The sequence below is a fragment of the Rana temporaria genome, chromosome 4, assembly GCF_905171775.1.
Source record: "Rana temporaria chromosome 4, aRanTem1.1, whole genome shotgun sequence".
Classification (NCBI taxonomy): domain Eukaryota; kingdom Metazoa; phylum Chordata; class Amphibia; order Anura; family Ranidae; genus Rana; species Rana temporaria.
Window position 1 is genome coordinate 322,054,258 of NC_053492.1, and position 16,010 is coordinate 322,070,267.

The 16,010-nt window shown below is 40.8% G+C and overlaps 1 protein-coding gene across 1 annotated transcript in view; it reads right to left on the reverse strand.

The window, feature by feature from the left end:
• CEBPZ (CCAAT enhancer binding protein zeta) overlaps positions 1 to 16,010 on the reverse strand; it is a 173,040-nt gene that overhangs the window by 136,601 nt on the left and 20,429 nt on the right. Inside the window, 13 exon segments of the mRNA XM_040347790.1 lie at positions 3,455 to 3,686; positions 12,843 to 12,889; positions 12,891 to 13,149; positions 13,151 to 13,250; positions 13,253 to 13,303; positions 13,306 to 13,359; positions 13,362 to 13,395; positions 13,397 to 13,540; positions 13,542 to 13,645; positions 13,648 to 13,794; positions 13,797 to 13,883; positions 13,886 to 13,957; positions 13,960 to 14,305. Coding sequence (XP_040203724.1) covers positions 3,455 to 3,686; positions 12,843 to 12,889; positions 12,891 to 13,149; positions 13,151 to 13,250; positions 13,253 to 13,303; positions 13,306 to 13,359; positions 13,362 to 13,395; positions 13,397 to 13,540; positions 13,542 to 13,645; positions 13,648 to 13,794; positions 13,797 to 13,883; positions 13,886 to 13,957; positions 13,960 to 14,305 — 1,677 coding nt within the window.

Sequence of the window (16,010 nt, forward strand, 5' to 3'; positions counted from 1 at the left end):
CTCAGTTCTACTGTATCCCTTAACCATAGGTTAAGGGATACAGCCTATTGCATTAGGGTGTGCACTCTAACACATATGTGCGTTGGCATGTGTAATTATATATACACCGACGTGTCAGTTTTTATTTTTCTCATTTCATTTTTTACAACTTTATTTTATAAATTTTTCTTCACATTTTTTTTTTTTTTTTTTTAGGAGCCCCATTAGATGTTTTTTCGTGAAATATCAGGGGTTTAAACAGGGGGAATCTGCACCACACAGGGTGATAATGGTGTGCCCAGGCACACCCTGTGCGCAAGCCTATGCCCCCAACTAAGACGTTCCCGAAGGGCATCTGCCTCCCTCTGAAAGTCACTATCCAAAGTGCAGTTGCATCTTAATCTCAGGAACTGGCTATACGGGATACTCCTCAGTAGAGGTTCAGGATGTGAACTGCTGGCATGCAGAATAGTATTTTCAGCCGATGGCTTTCTGTAGAGGGTAGAGCGAAGAGTGCCTGCTTCATCAATGTAAATTTCCACATCTAAAAACGTAATTATTTCTTAATTAAAGTTCTACGTGAACTTTAGATTGTAGGTGTTCTGTTCAAGGCCTTCCAAGAAGGCAATTAATTCCTCTTTTGATCCTGCCCAAACCATAAATACATAATCAATGCATCGATGCCAGGATATGACCTTATTCAGTTCAAAGGCTTGAGATTTATCCTTAAAGCGGGAGCTCACCCGAAATTTTTTTTTTAACATTATATTCATGCTCATTTTGTCAAGGGGAATCGGGTAGTTTTTTTAAAAACGAAGCAGTACTTACCGTTTTAGAGAGCGATCTTCTCCGCTGCTTCCGGGTATGGTCTTCGGGACTGGGCATTCCTATTTGATTGACAGTCTTCCGACAGGCTTCCGACGGTCGCATACATCGTGTCACGAGTAGCCGAACGTTGGTGGGGCTCTATACGGCGCCTGCGCACCGACGTTCGGCTACTTTCAGAAAATCGTGACGCGATAGATGCGACCGTCGGAAACCTGTCGGAAGACACTCAAATAGGAACGCCCAGTCCCGCAGCCCATACCCGGAAGCGGCGGAGAAGATCGCTCTCTAAAACGGTAAGTACTGCTTAGATTTTTAAAAAACTGCCCGATTCCCCTTGACAAAATGAGCATTAATCTAAGGTTAAAAATTAACATTTCCGGGTGAACCTCCACTTTAACAGATCAGGTGGGTTGTATTGTGCACAGGTGTTCTTTCTGTTTAGCTTTAATGACATCATTAGGCAAGGCAATAATGTTTATTCATGCTCAAACTTGCCATTTTTTTCTCTTTCGTATTTGGCAGTTTTTTCAGCCCCATTTGGGAATTATCTGAATGTTTAAGGCTCCCTGCATCCCCTGTAGTAATGATATAGAAGTTGTTTTGACATGGAATAATATAGGATTATATAGTTAATAGTAAAGGTAACCGATTATAAAAAATAAAAAAATTTTGGGCGGTTCTAACCTGTTACATCTGGGCTTTTGTGGGCCACCCAGACAGACTCCTATTTCTGCGTGCTTGGCAATAACTGGATTTTACTTTCGATCATTGAGGTATGGCTCCTGTAACGGTCACCACCATTTACAATATTCCATTCCACCAACCACAACAACTTATCCGACACTCCACAATCCAGCAGACAGGACCCATTGGATTTTCCCCAGAAATAACGAGACAGAGCTCTGTTACTGGTTCCAAAATGAATGAATGAATGAATGAATGAATGAATGAATACTTTTAATGGTACCTTAGCTTTCAAACATGTTACAGTTAATCAAAGGAACAAAAACTCTCCACCCCACATCCAGACAGACATTCTGGCTCCGCATTTAGAGGAGGTAATTACTACAGTTAACAAGTCACATTCCACATCTAATCATCAATAGACTTTTCACACAAACAGTGTCATTAGCATCACACAATGGAATGTCATTCAGGAGCCAGCCTCAATTAACACCTAAAAGTTAGACATCTGACCTTTACAGACTTAATTAGTACAATGGACACAGAATGTAATCACAGCAAGATACTTAAAAACATCCCATAATAGCCAGGCTGACTCTCAGCTTCAATCCACATCACCACAGTAGCAGACTTAATTAGCATCTCAACAGTCTATGTTAAGCATTGAAGGGGACATTCTCTTATTGACCTGTAGTGGGTCAGCATGAAATCACCTGTAATATGCCCAGATCTCCTGCAATACATGAATTATCATTTCTCAGCCATCCTATGCCCAAAAGAGGCATAGGATGACCCTAGACTAGGGCCAAAACAACTAAAACAAATTAATCGATAACAATTTTCATAATCGAATAATCGGCCAGTAACATAATGGGGTTAAAAAACAAAAATTGTACTTTATAGTACAAAAAAGCAAATCGCTACTGTAAATATTACAGTCACTGTACCACAGTAAAAAAATGAACCCCTTACAGTAGCGATTATTTGCTCTTTTTGTACTTATTTTTTTTTTTTTTAACCCCATTATGTTACTAAACATCTCAGGCCTGGGTTTTTTGGTGCTTTTTGCAGAAACACACTACAGTCCATTTACATGTTTTCCTATGGGACACGTTCAAATCCATAATTTTTTTTTAGCTGCTGCGTATTTGGAAAGGGCAAGGACTTTTTAAGGCAAAATGGTGCTATTTTGTTTTTATTGGTTCAATATACTTTAATGGAGAAGCTGCAGAAAAACATGTAATGTGTTTTTACGCCAATTTGTGTTTTGTTATCTGCCCAACAACAAATTGGCCCAAAAAAATAAAAAACGCCATTTTTTTTAAGGCCATTATCCGATTAATCGAAACAATAAATCGGCCAACTAATCGATTATGAAAATAATCGTTAGTTGCAGCCCTACCCTAGACCCAAGAGTCATTAGTGATGCTGGCACAGGAGTACCCCACATCCTTCAAAGGTCTCTGGGTGTCACGGGCCATTCCGTTACAGCTCCATTTAGGGAACTCTTGCCAATGGATAAGATGCATTCATGGACTAGATTTATTGTATACGCTATGTATAGTGTTGGTATTTACCGATATAACATTACATGTATTGTATGCAATTTGCTTTCTGTTCATTCCTATAGTAGCCACGTTTGTCCCTGAGGAAGTCATTCAGCGAAACATGTAGGATTAAGATGTGGGAACAAACTATAGGTGGTACAATAACAGTCTTGAATGAACATAAAGCTGTTCATGTATTGTATACTTGCATTTTTATGTACCCTTGTAACTTTATTAAATTGTGATTTTATTCAATTTAGTATGCCCTTGAACTAATTGCATCTATAAAGTCCCATGCCCCCTACTCTGGATTCGCTATATATCTTTTACGGGGAGGTTGGTGCTGTAACACAGTATTGTTCAATTCTGGAGTTGACCATTTATATATAGACTTAATATTACACTTAGGTACATACCCCATTTTCCTCCAACAAGACTCTCAATCCAGGTTTAAGTTTAATAATCTCAGAGATTAGGTACAATGCTCCGCAGATAAAAGTAGGCTTTTGGCAGCAGGTGACTTGCAGTAACCTCTTCACAAATGCCTTTACCCTCTTCAGTGCCACATCAGCTTTCAAAGATTTGTAGAGAAGATTCAGAAACATTGTTTGTTTAGAACCCTGTGCCAATCCCGGATCCAGAAGTTTCCTGATGACAAAAATAAATAAATTAAAAACTGTACCTATGGACACAATGAAAATCCAACTTTGTATTTCAATCATTTCTAGCCTAATCTAATTAATCTTAAAGTTTGTAAACTAACTGAGATCTCCACATGTGTATTCACTTTGCCCTCACTGAATCACAGAATCCACAGAGCCTGCCTCCTGAACTACAGAGGTGCAGAAAGGAGGAGTTTCAGGAGATGAAGTCAGCACATTAACCACTTAAGGACCCCTTCACGCCGATATACGTCGGCAGAATGGCACGGCTGGGCACATCCACATATCTGTACGTGGCCCTTTAAGCCAGCCGTGGGGTCGCGCCCAGCGCATGCATGCGACCCGGTACGAAGCTCCGCGGCCCCCGATCGCCTGCTGGAGTCCCGCGATTGGTCCCCGGAGCAGAAGAACGGGTAGAGCTGTGTGTAAACACAGCTTCCCCGTTCTTCACTGTGGCGCCGTCATTGATCGTGTGTTCTCTGATATAGGGAAACCCAATCAATGACGTCACACTTACAGCCACAGCCCCCTACAGTTAGAAACACATATGAGGTCACACTTAACCCCTTCAGCGCCCCCTTGTGGTTAACTCCCAAACTGCAATTGTATTTTTCACAGTAAACAATGCATTTTTAATGCATTTTTGCTGTGAAAATGACAATGGTCCCAAAAATGTGTCAAATTGTCCGCCATAATGTCGCAGTCACAAAAAATAAATAAAAAAAAAAAAGATCCATGGAATATGTACAGTGCCCTAAAAAGTATTCACACCCCTTGCAATAGTTCACATTTGATTAGTTCCAGCAACAATCGCCAGCGTCTGATTTACATGGTGCAGAATACATAGGGGCAAGATCAAGACTTGAACACCTTTCCAACCGAAAATCCACTGGGTTACTGGGTCTCGAGGATGGATCACTGGCCAGAGCTTGCACAGTATGCAATTGTGCTACTTGCCTGTCCTGCATCCAGCCTTCAATCTGAACGCATATTCAGTGCTGCTGGATGGTTTGTAACCGATCACAAAGTGTGCCTTTCCACAGACTCAGTTGATCGGCTCACCTTCATAAAATTAATCAGTCTTGGATCACCAGCTACTAAGCACCTGATGCTACCGAATCATTTTACTATGAATGTGAGATCCTTGAAGACTGCCTATGCTGATGCTGAGTGACTATCCTATTCCTCCTCAATGTTAATGTTGATAGCTTCTAAGAACATTTGTTTTTGGGCACCACCACCACCAAAATTATACGCCTGTTTAACAGGGCGTTATAATTTGAATGTTTGCTGTAATATTTGCAAAAGGGCTCGTTCCTGCGCACAACTAGAGTATTTGTGAGCCTTTACAGTGTTTGTGCCACCACACCACCACTGCCTAAGGCCCATTTTTTCTGCCCTTCTTTAACAGGGGCACGCAAATAAAAATGTGATCAAATATTTCTCAGCAGGGCCTGTTCCTGCTGCGCTCAACAAGAGTATCTGAGGCTTTAGTGTTGTGCCACCACACCACTGCCTAAGGCCCAATTTTCAGTAGAGTATATAGGGCAAGCCGTATAGTGCAGGGCTCGACAAAATCCGGGCCACCAATTGCGACACGAATTGTGACCTGGCGCCCAGGAAGCTTAGGCCTGCAGAAGGCTGCAAAGCCACTGCCTCAATTACCGGCAGGCGCGCAGCGATCGCACAGCGCGGGAGGTGGGGGAGCACGGAGACACAGGATCCTGCGTCTGTTTGCCCCCACCTCTGGATCATGTGTTTCGCACTCCGTTGACATGTGGTGCAACAAGTGTAGTTAACCGACAGGGTGTATACTGGTGTCGAGCCATGGTCTTCGAGAGTATGTCCACCATGACGGGCAAAGCCTGGACACTAAACAGGCCAGTGTGGTGAATAATGGCAAGAAAAGGTTTCCCTTTCGCTTTGTCTAAATTGGTTCCTAGTATATTTGTCTAGAGGGATCTGTAGTGAACTCTACATTGCATCCCTTATCCAATGCTACACACTTTAAAATTGCTGTTCTTTTCTTCCAATTCGCTACCAGAAGTTTCCCTCTGGCCACTGATGTAGTACTTATGAGTCCATAAGTTCACACTTCCAGCCACCATTTTCTGCTGATGACAAAGTGATAATTTGCCATCTCACCTGTTGCCTGATACTTAAAAAAAAACAGCCATAGGAACTCTGTTAGAGCATGGGTTATTGCAAGTCTTTATACTGAACACGTTGCATCCTCCTCAGTTTGCATATCTTTTGTGAGTAGAATATTCTCACTTGGCAATGGTGGATTACAGGGGCTCAGGAGCAGAAACACATGGGACAGAAAGTGGTGATTCTGCTGCAGGCCCTTAGTAAAAAAATCAAGTTTCTCTCAAGATTACCAGCTGTTCACTTGTTCCTGGAGCAAAATCACACGTTGACAAAACTTTTAATTAAAATATATGACACCAGTAAAGTCAGCCAATTTTCTTTATATTGTAAAAGATAATGTTACGCCGAGTAAATTGATACCCAACATGTCACGCTTCAAAATTGCGTTCCCGCTCGTGAAATAGCGTCAAACTTTTACCCTTTAAAATCTCCATAGGTGACGTTAACACAACAAAAAAAAAAAAAAATCTACAGGTTGCATGCTTTGAGTTAGAGGCGGTCTAGGGCTAGAATTATTGCTCTTGTTCTACCAATCGCGGCGATACCTCACATGTGTGGTTTGAATACCGCTTTCATATGTGGTGTGCTACTCACGTTATGGGGCTCGTTTTAAAATGATAACATTTAATGAGCAATTGCACTTACATGATGGTGAAATATGCAGCGCATGTATGTATACAGATAAGGCGGCAGGAGTCCTTCTGACGCGCTTCGTGTTAGTACACTTCGACTCCACTGCCGCCTTATCTGTATACATACATGCGCTGCATGCAAGTGCAATTGCTCATTAAATTTTATCATTTTAAAAACGAGATTACGCTATGTGGCCTCTTCTCTCCTTCTCCATCTCCCTTTTTCATTTATTTATATTGAGGGCAAGTCTGTGAAAGTGTCATCACTGCTCACCTCCTATTGTGTTGAACCTGCCTCCGTTGATGATCGGGTGCTTCCATCCATTCTCTACAAGGATTCTTCAGCCATTAATTTCAGTATTCATGCCTGTTGGACTCAGAGATTTAAATTTCTTTGAGTCCACTTGTTCCGGTAAGCCTGCAATTTTACTGGTGGCGGGTCATCACGTTTTACATAAGAAGTCACTATCACTTCATGAATTACTTCATAGTCTGCGTTCCAGACATCCGTGTGACACGTGGTGGACTATTCAATTCATTTGATCACTTTTACATTTCTTTATGGACTTATCTTTTCTTGTTTTACAATAGCTTTATTAGTTTTGTCACAGTGAGAGATCACTATGTATTGTACATACATTTTTGTATATAGCGACAACATGATGAAAAATATTGTGAAATATCAATTAGTGCAAATAATATTTAGTCCCAATCTTAAAGCGGGGGTTCACCCTAAAAAAAAAATTCTAACATTACAACGAGCTGACCTGTGACACGGACATTTTGCTGGTCTTTTTTTTTTTTTCGTACATACCGTTTTATCTGTATTTTCTCCCAGATTCACAGCGGGAGTGGGTGTTCCTATTCACAGGGTAAGCGATTGACGTTCTTCCGACCGGCGCATATGACGCGCCACGAGTTGCCGAAAGAAGCCGAACGTCGGTGCGCAGGCGCCGTATAAAGCCGACCCGACGTTCGGCTTCTTTCGGCAACTTGTGACGCGCTGTCTGCGCCGCTCGGTGAGATGTCAATCACTTTCCCTGCGATAGAAACGCCCACTCCCACGGGAAATCCAGGGAGAAAACAGATAAAACGGTATGTACGAGAAAAAAAAAAAAGACCAGCATAATGTCCGTGTCGCAGGTCAGCTCGTTGTAATGTTAGAATTTTTATTTAGGGTGAACCCCCGCTTTTAAAGCACAAAAAAATATTATGATAATAAATCAAAGTCCATTAAAACACCAAACGTTCATTCCATGCTTTCTGTGATATGCTGATAGAGTAGTGATCCTTCACCAAACTTGAATGAACACCCAAAGTGACTGGATAAGTAATCTGCTTACCAGAGCACATTGACTCCTCTACTAAAAAGAGAGTCAGCGAGAGCATGCAGGACAATGCCCGCTCACATAGGCTGAAATGGATATATTAGGCGACTTCCTCCCTTAAAGGTCTCGGCCAGATATGAAATAACAATGGTAACATCCATAGCGTAATTTCGTTTATTAAAAATGAGCAAAGATAAAACTTAGCCAAATGGCTACTCACATTTAAAAAGTGTCTATCCCGGCACTGGGGCTGCTGGCTCTAATCGGTAGTCTGGGGATCTGCCGTGCTCCCACCGCACTCTGTCTGTCCACCTCACAGGAAACAACAAACAGCAGGGCCGGAAAGGACGTACAAAGCGTGACCAGGTACTCAAGCCTATGTGAAGGGCATTAGTCTACATCAGGGGTCGACAATATCCGGGCGCCAGGTCACAATTGTGACAAGAAATTGTGACCTGGCGCTTTGCGGCCTCAATTACCGGCCACCGCGATCGCGCGGTGGGGGCGCACGAAGGCACAGGATCATGTGTCTCCGTGCGCCCCCACCTCCCCCGCCGCGCGATCGCGGCGGGCCCGTGACGGCCGGTAATTGAGGCCGCGGCTTTGCGGCCTTGTGAAGTCCCAAGCTCTTCCTTCTGTGAGCTGGTGCCATCTGGTGGTGGCCGTTGGCATTACAAGCTAAACAGCAATTCTAATGTGTGTAATTTTTCACTATTTTCACTGCCATCTCCTTCCCTCTAATTAGAACCCCCAAACATATATATTTTTTATTCTAACACCCTAGAGAATAAAATGGCGATTGTTGCAATACTTTGTCACACCGTATTAGCGCAGCGGTCTTACAAGCGCACTTTTTTGGGAAAAAAAATTACACTTTTTTTTAATTAAAAAATAAAGACAACAGTAAAGTTATGCCAATTTTTTTTTAATACTGTGAAAGATAATGTTACGCCGAGTAAATTGATACCCAACATGTCACACTTCAAAATTGCATCCGCTCGTGGAATGCCGACAAACTTTTACCCTTTAAATCTCCATAGGCGACGTTTAAAAAAAAATCTTCAGGTTGCATGTTTTGAGGTACAGAGGAGGTCTAGGGCTAGAATTATTGCTCTCGCTTTAACGATCGTGGCAATACCTCACATGTGTGGTTTGAATACCCTTCACATATGCGGGCGCTACTCACGTATGCGTTCGCTTTTGCCGCGCAAGCTCGGTGGAACGGGGTGCGTTTTTTGGCTCCTAACTTTTTTAGCTGGCTCCTAGATTCCAAGCAAATTTGTCAACCCCTGTTCTACATAAGCCCTCATTGACTCTCTTTTTGAGTAAAGGAGTAAATGTGCTATGGTACGCAGATTACTTATCCAGTCACTTTGGGCGTTTTTTTCAAGTTTGGTGAAGGATCACTTCTCTATCAGTATATGACAGCAAGCACAGAATGGACGTTTGGTGTTCTATGGACTTGATTTATTATCTTAGTATTTTTTTTGTGCTTAAAGGATCACTAAAGGAAAATATTTTTTTAGCTAAATAGCTTCCTTTACCTTACTGCAGTCCTGGTTTCATGTCATTGTTCGTTTTTGCTTTGAAGTAGCTGTAATTCTGCTCTGATCTCCACACTTCCTGCTTGTCTGGCTCCTTATGAAAATCTCATGGCAGCTTTTCACTGTGGTCCAAGCTGTGTGTCTAAAACTCCTCAGAACCAATCAGATTCATTTTAAAAACAAAACACTGTTTGTTTTTGTTCTGTGTCTCTCTCTACTTCACAGAAAAATGTTTAAAAAGTTTAAAAACGAAAGTGAAACTAGGAGGCACATTATATGATTGATTTTTATCTCGTTTTAATCATTTTTTAAAGGAATCAGTTAACTTGTATGTCTCTATACCCTGTAAACAGTCATTTCAGCAACAATTTTTTTTTTTCCTTTAGTGACCCTTTAAGATTGGGACTGAATATTATTTGCACTAATTGATATTTCACAATATTTTTCATGTTTGATAATGTTTTGTGCACATTTGTTTATTTGATAAGGATTAGTGTCTTCAGGAGTGCAGTCCTATGATTTTCATTGCTATTTTTATTAATTATTAGCGCCCCCTATCTTTTACCCATATCCTTTTTTCCCACAAATAGAGCTTTCTTTTGGTGGTATTTGATCACCTCTGCGGTTTTTATTTTTTGTGCTATAAAAAAAAAAAAAAAAAATAGAGCGACAATTGAGAAAAAAAAAAAGCAATATTTTTAACTTTTCCCTATAATAAATATCCTCAAATGTTTCCTCAGTTTAGGCCGTATACATATTCTACATATTTTTGGTAAAAAAAAAAAAAGTTGCAATAAGCGTTTGGTTTGCGCAAAAGTTATAGCATCTACAAAATAGGGGATAGTTCAATGGCATTTTTATTAATACATTTTTTTTTTACTAGTAATGTCGGCGATCAGCGATTTTTATTGTGACTGCGACATTATGGCAGACACTTGACGCCATTTTGGGATCAGTGTCATTGATACAGCGATCAGTGCTATAAAAATGCACCGATTACTGTAAGAATTACACTGGCAGTGAAAGGGTTAACCAGTAGGGGGTGCTGAAGGTGTTACGTGTCTCCTAGGGAGTGCTTCCAACTGTAGGGGGGGGGGGTGGGCTATATGTGAGGCGACACTGATCACGGCTCCCGATTACAGGCAGCTGTGATCAGTGTCCCGTCACAAGAACGGAGAAATGCTTGTTTACATAAGCATTTCCCTGTTCTTCCTCTCTGTGAGACGATCGCGGGTACCTCCTCAGACATCGAGTCCGCGGGACTGCGGTTGGACTCACAGGAAGCCATTCGTCGACATATATAGTCATGCGCTAGTCCTGAAGTAGTTGAGAACTACCTGAATTTGCTGCACGTGCCAGAATAGGAAAGAAATTGTCACAAGGCTTTCATGAATTTTAGGCAGGAATTTGTAATATGGTGAGACCACCAGAAAAGTGTTCAAACTGCTTTACTTAATCACCCTAAAATGGTTTAACTTTGGCAAAGAAATGCTCTTGCCCATCTCTAGAATCTAAAATTGGGCACAGCAGCATAAACAACTGTGGGTCACGTGACTTGGCATATGCCAATTTAGCAAAACATGGAAAATACAAACAGGTATAGGGACTGCAAATAATGCCCTACCTCCATTTATCTACTGCAATGCTACCGACAAGAATTCCCAACAAGGTATAAATTCAGAAACTATTAGGAAAATGCCGTATTAGCCCAATTCCAAATATGAGTGCATCAGAATCAGTCAGAACTGATGTGATTCTCCAGTTTTCAAATGTGCCATTGGCTACTATTCATTGTTAATGGTGCGCCCAAACATGCTAAGAAACAAGCGTGTGTCGTGCGACAAAACACCAAAAAATAAATAAAGGTGAGCACTGGGGTACGAGCGCATCTCAGGTGCATTTTTGAAGCATAGGGCAGCCTATTCAAGTGAATGGGCTGCCCTACAGGACTAGCAAAACAAATTAAAAATATGTGTGAGCAACGCTTCCATGTTACTGAGGTGTGAGCAGACTTAAGCCCCGTTCATGCTGCACTACTTGAAGTTCAAAGCAGCTTTACAAGTCGTGCTCCATTTACGGCAATGGAAACCGTTCTAAACGGTGCGACTCAAGCAGTTTCAACTTAAGTGGAGTTTTTTCATTATTGTGCTCATTAGACCTTAAAAAAGAAAAAAAAATGTTTTACTCATCCTGGAAATGCCTGTTGCTATGCAGTCCCACGAAATCTGCCTTGGAATCGCCCTAGGATTCTGACATCTCCCTCTAATGCTCCTGGGAAATGTGTGTCATCATTTCCCAGGATGCGGTGCGCTACCAATTATCACTCCCCATCCAAGACTTCCAGGACGTGCTGTGGGGCTTCACAATGCCCCACAAGCAAAATGACAACGGTTGTGGGACATGTTTGAAATAACTTAAAGTAATTTCATAATGAGCTAGTAGCGGTGCATACTAGCTCATTATGGATTTTGCCTTACAGGTTGTAGAAGAAAAAAAAATTAAGTAAATTGCGGCGTATACAACCTGACTCTGTCCATTCACATAACTGAAACATCGTAACCTACGTGATTACGATGTCGCAGTAGTAATGTCTTCTCTCCATTCACTTTCAGTGCAGCAGAAGGCTGCTGAGAAAAGTGACTAGGGAATATGTGTCCCTGGTCAATTTCCCTGTCTCAAAGGAGAGATCTCAGAGGTCTGTTAAAGGAACCACTAAAGGTTAGTTGTTATATTAGATCAATTGATTGCTGCAAGCTAGAGCATTTAAATATCACTTACCTTGTTTTTCCTTTTGACCTCCAAAATACAGTAATCCAGGTTTGAAAATGCCATTTCCTGTCACTCCTCTTCTTTCTTTCCACCAGCATCTGAGCCATTTTGCATGGTGGAAAGCAGAATGTGCTCACCCCCTCCCTATGACTACAGCCCTGCGTGAAGATGCTCTCTTATCCTCACAGGCATGGAGGCTAAGCCTAATGGGAACTGTAGTTCCCATTAGGCCGTGATGTAGCAAGAATGAATGTGCACCGCAAACCAGGAAGTCAGTGAGAATACATGATTCAGGAGTGACGGAGGTGAATAAAACAGCTCGATTTAAACAGGTATCAAACTAGTTATAATGCAAAACATTACTTTAATCTACTGACTTAAATTTAAGAGGGAAATTATTTTTGTCTTTACAACCCCTTTAAGACACCTGATATCTCACTATAATATATACAAAGCTTTAAAGCTGAAACCAAAAATGTTTGACTCAAGCAGTTGACTCATCCCCTTATTGGACCACTTTGTGAATGGAGCCTTAAATCAAGCAGCATCAGCTGGGCCATCTCTTTAGCTAACCTGCATATCAAAAATGACTACACTTAGTTTTTTTTTTTGCTCTAACATACTTATGTAGCATTCTTATCCCTAAATTTGGGAACTTAGACAAAAAATAAAAACTATAATAATAATTTGTAAAAAACAAAACAAATATATGACTTACCTATACAAAGCTGCATAATACCTATGTGACACAGTTTGCTGAGAATCCCATGACTTGAAATAGAAGCATTAGAATTTGCACACTTGTATTAAAGTTCACAGCGTGGAGTATTTTGAATAGGGTTGTCAAGCTGCTTTTTTACTTCTTCATTAAACAAGGTCGGCAAAAAGGATAGGCTCTATTCACCCCAGTCAACAAAGCCCTCAAGATTTTGGAATCAATCTCTTTTTTCTTTATACATGCTCGGACAAAAAGAAAATATACTGTGATGAGTTGGTTTGCCAAGTCGGATTCTTCATGGGAGAACTAATTTGATTCAAAAAACAATGCCATAATACTGGGCTTTCTCACTTATATTAGGTCGATATAACAGTCTTTCTACTTCAAGACATACAACCACTTTCATATTGGATGCTTATTCAGCAGCACCTCAAGTAAATAGGAGGCCTTTGTGGCTACCTGTATTGAGGGTCTCCTAACTTATTAACCAGGAGCGAGAGAAGAGTTTTTTCTTCTTTGGTTTATTACATAGCAACTCACTGACAACATTGAGGGGCCTTTGCTTTAGTTGCAATCAAGTTGTCATGAGTCAACTTATCTAGCACACTTGACAACTCTGACACATGTTGCTTCAGTCGCTCTTCAAAAACCACAGTTTCAGCCGTCTATTCCCTTGCATCCTTATTGCACTGGATGATTATCATTGCAAGTTTCGAATTCATGCTGAGCAAATGTATGAAGCTTCCGACTGTCAGGCAAAAGATCAGAAATAACTAAATCCTTAAACGTATCCAGTGCCATGGGTTCTGCCGCTTGCTGCCCTTTTTTTGAGTAAATTTATTTAAATTCTCAAGAAAATGTAGTGTGTGAACAGGAGCATCCTGTATAAGAACTGTCATGGCAGCCATTCTGTCTGCTAATGTGCCTGCTGACACAACAGTTTTCATCCATTGGTGTTAGCACCTTTCTGTAGTTCCTTTTTATTTTTATACAGATTCACTTCATGTTCATATAGCTTCTCAGCTAAGGTTTTATATTTCCCAACTCCTCTTCATTCTGAGGTTTAGCAGCAAATTCCTTAGTATATTCATGATCATACCACTTTCCGCCAGGTTCAGAAGCAGCATGGAACGTTCTGAAAATTCAAAGACATGCTTTCCCTTTGTTTTTCAATGGAAAATTTGACTTTCTATTTTCTCAACTGTTTTTGTCTTTACTTTCTCTTTGCCAATTGAATTGTGTCTTTTTTCTTGCTTTGTCTTTACCTTCTTCTCTTCCAAACTGTGGTTTGTTTCTTTTTCCATCTGTTCTTCAGCAGCCGCTTCTTGCTTCGTAATTTCTTTAACAATTTTCTGAACGCCCAATTTTTCTATGAATGCCTTTAATTCACCTTCTTCTAAATCATCAATTCCGCCCTTCTGCCACACTCTACAATTTCTTCTACATCTGCAAGCCCGCAAGCATTATAAAATCTTGCTAAACAGAAAAGAAAAAAAGAAAATGGTAACCATTTGGAAATAATGCAACAATGGAAAAGGGCTATGAATCTTCTTTACTGGATTAAAATGATTTTTAGGAAACGCAACCGTTTTTGAGGTAAAAATCTGACTAGAGAATAGCAGAATCCTTTTTATTGCCCTTCTAAGTTTGGGAACTTTTTACAGATCTAGAACTGCTCGCCCAGGTTTTTAATAGGCAAGCCTGTAAAGTGTTTTTAAAACATTGCCTGATCACTGACAAAGTGATACAAAAAAAAAAATCTATGTATTGTATACAATAACAGGGCAACAATTAAAAAAGGTATGGAGAATGTAGCAGAGCACAGCGCGTGTGGAGTGTTGTAACAGACGACATATACTATTCTTACCAATATACTCAGAGCACTCAAAAATGCAGGCATTATACATTTAGCACATTTGAACATCACATATCGTACTCACCTCAAGTATTACTGTCACTTACCAGGCAGATCTGTACATTTGGGCCCAAAATCTAAAGCCATGCCAAAGGTTTGAGAATGGCAGAAATATAATTTTTTTACAAAGTCTGCTGCTTTAGTGTTTTTAGATCTTTTGTCAGATGTTACTATAGTATAATAAAGTATAATAACAAGCATTTCACAAGTGTCAAAGGCTTTTATTGCAATTACAATTAAAGTGGTTGTAAACCCTTATAAAACAAATTTATGCTACAGATAAGCCTATATTAAGGCTTACCTGGAGCTACAGGGGTATCTCCTAAAACCTGCACGGTTTAGGAAACATTTACCCTGCATGTGCCGATGTTCTCGGCACATGCGTACTGGGGAAAAACTGATGCAATGGCACCTATGTGACCGTTTCTCTAGTCACTGTGCCGTTACCGGCGGCTCCCCGTGCGCACGCGCGATAGTGACATCATCGCTGCTCGGAGCCGCGATACCCGGAAGTAAGCGCCAGGAGAAATGTCGGCGGCCGGTGGGGGAGACGTGGACCGCTGCGGGGGCTTTTGATCGGAGGCAAGTAAAACATAATGAGCTAGTATGCTATGCATACTAGCTCATTATACTTTGTCTTGCAGGGTTTACTTAATCTTTAGGCTTATGCAAAGAGTCAATATTTGTTGACCCTTCCTTATCAAGACCTCTGCACTTCACCCTGGCATGCTGTTAACTCTGGGCCACATGCTTACGATGTCATCCCTTTTTGCAGAATCAATGCTTGGAGTTTGTCAGAATTCGTGGGGGTTTTTTTTTTTTGTTGACCTGCCTCTTGAGGATTGAAATCAAGTTCTCAATGGGATTAAGGTCTGGGTTCATTTTCAGGCTTTATTATTAACTGGCGATAAAATCGGTCCTTGTTCCCACTAGATGACGATGATGGCTTGAATACACCAGAAGAGCTGAACAAGTCAAAAAGTCAATGAAGTCTTAAATATCTAGGAATATAGAGATATATCCCAAGATGAAAGAGTATCTGCAGTATAAAATTTAACCCCCAATTCTGGATAAATAAGAAAAAAAAAAAAAAAAAAAACCACACACACACACAGCTTAGCGTGGTCTAAATTGCCATCAGTGGTGGGCTGAGCAAATTTAATAAAATGATATGGACCCCACAGCGACTTTACATTCTACATAATTCACCAGCATGGATCCCGTTTAAAATTATTTAAAAAAATAAGATCCCT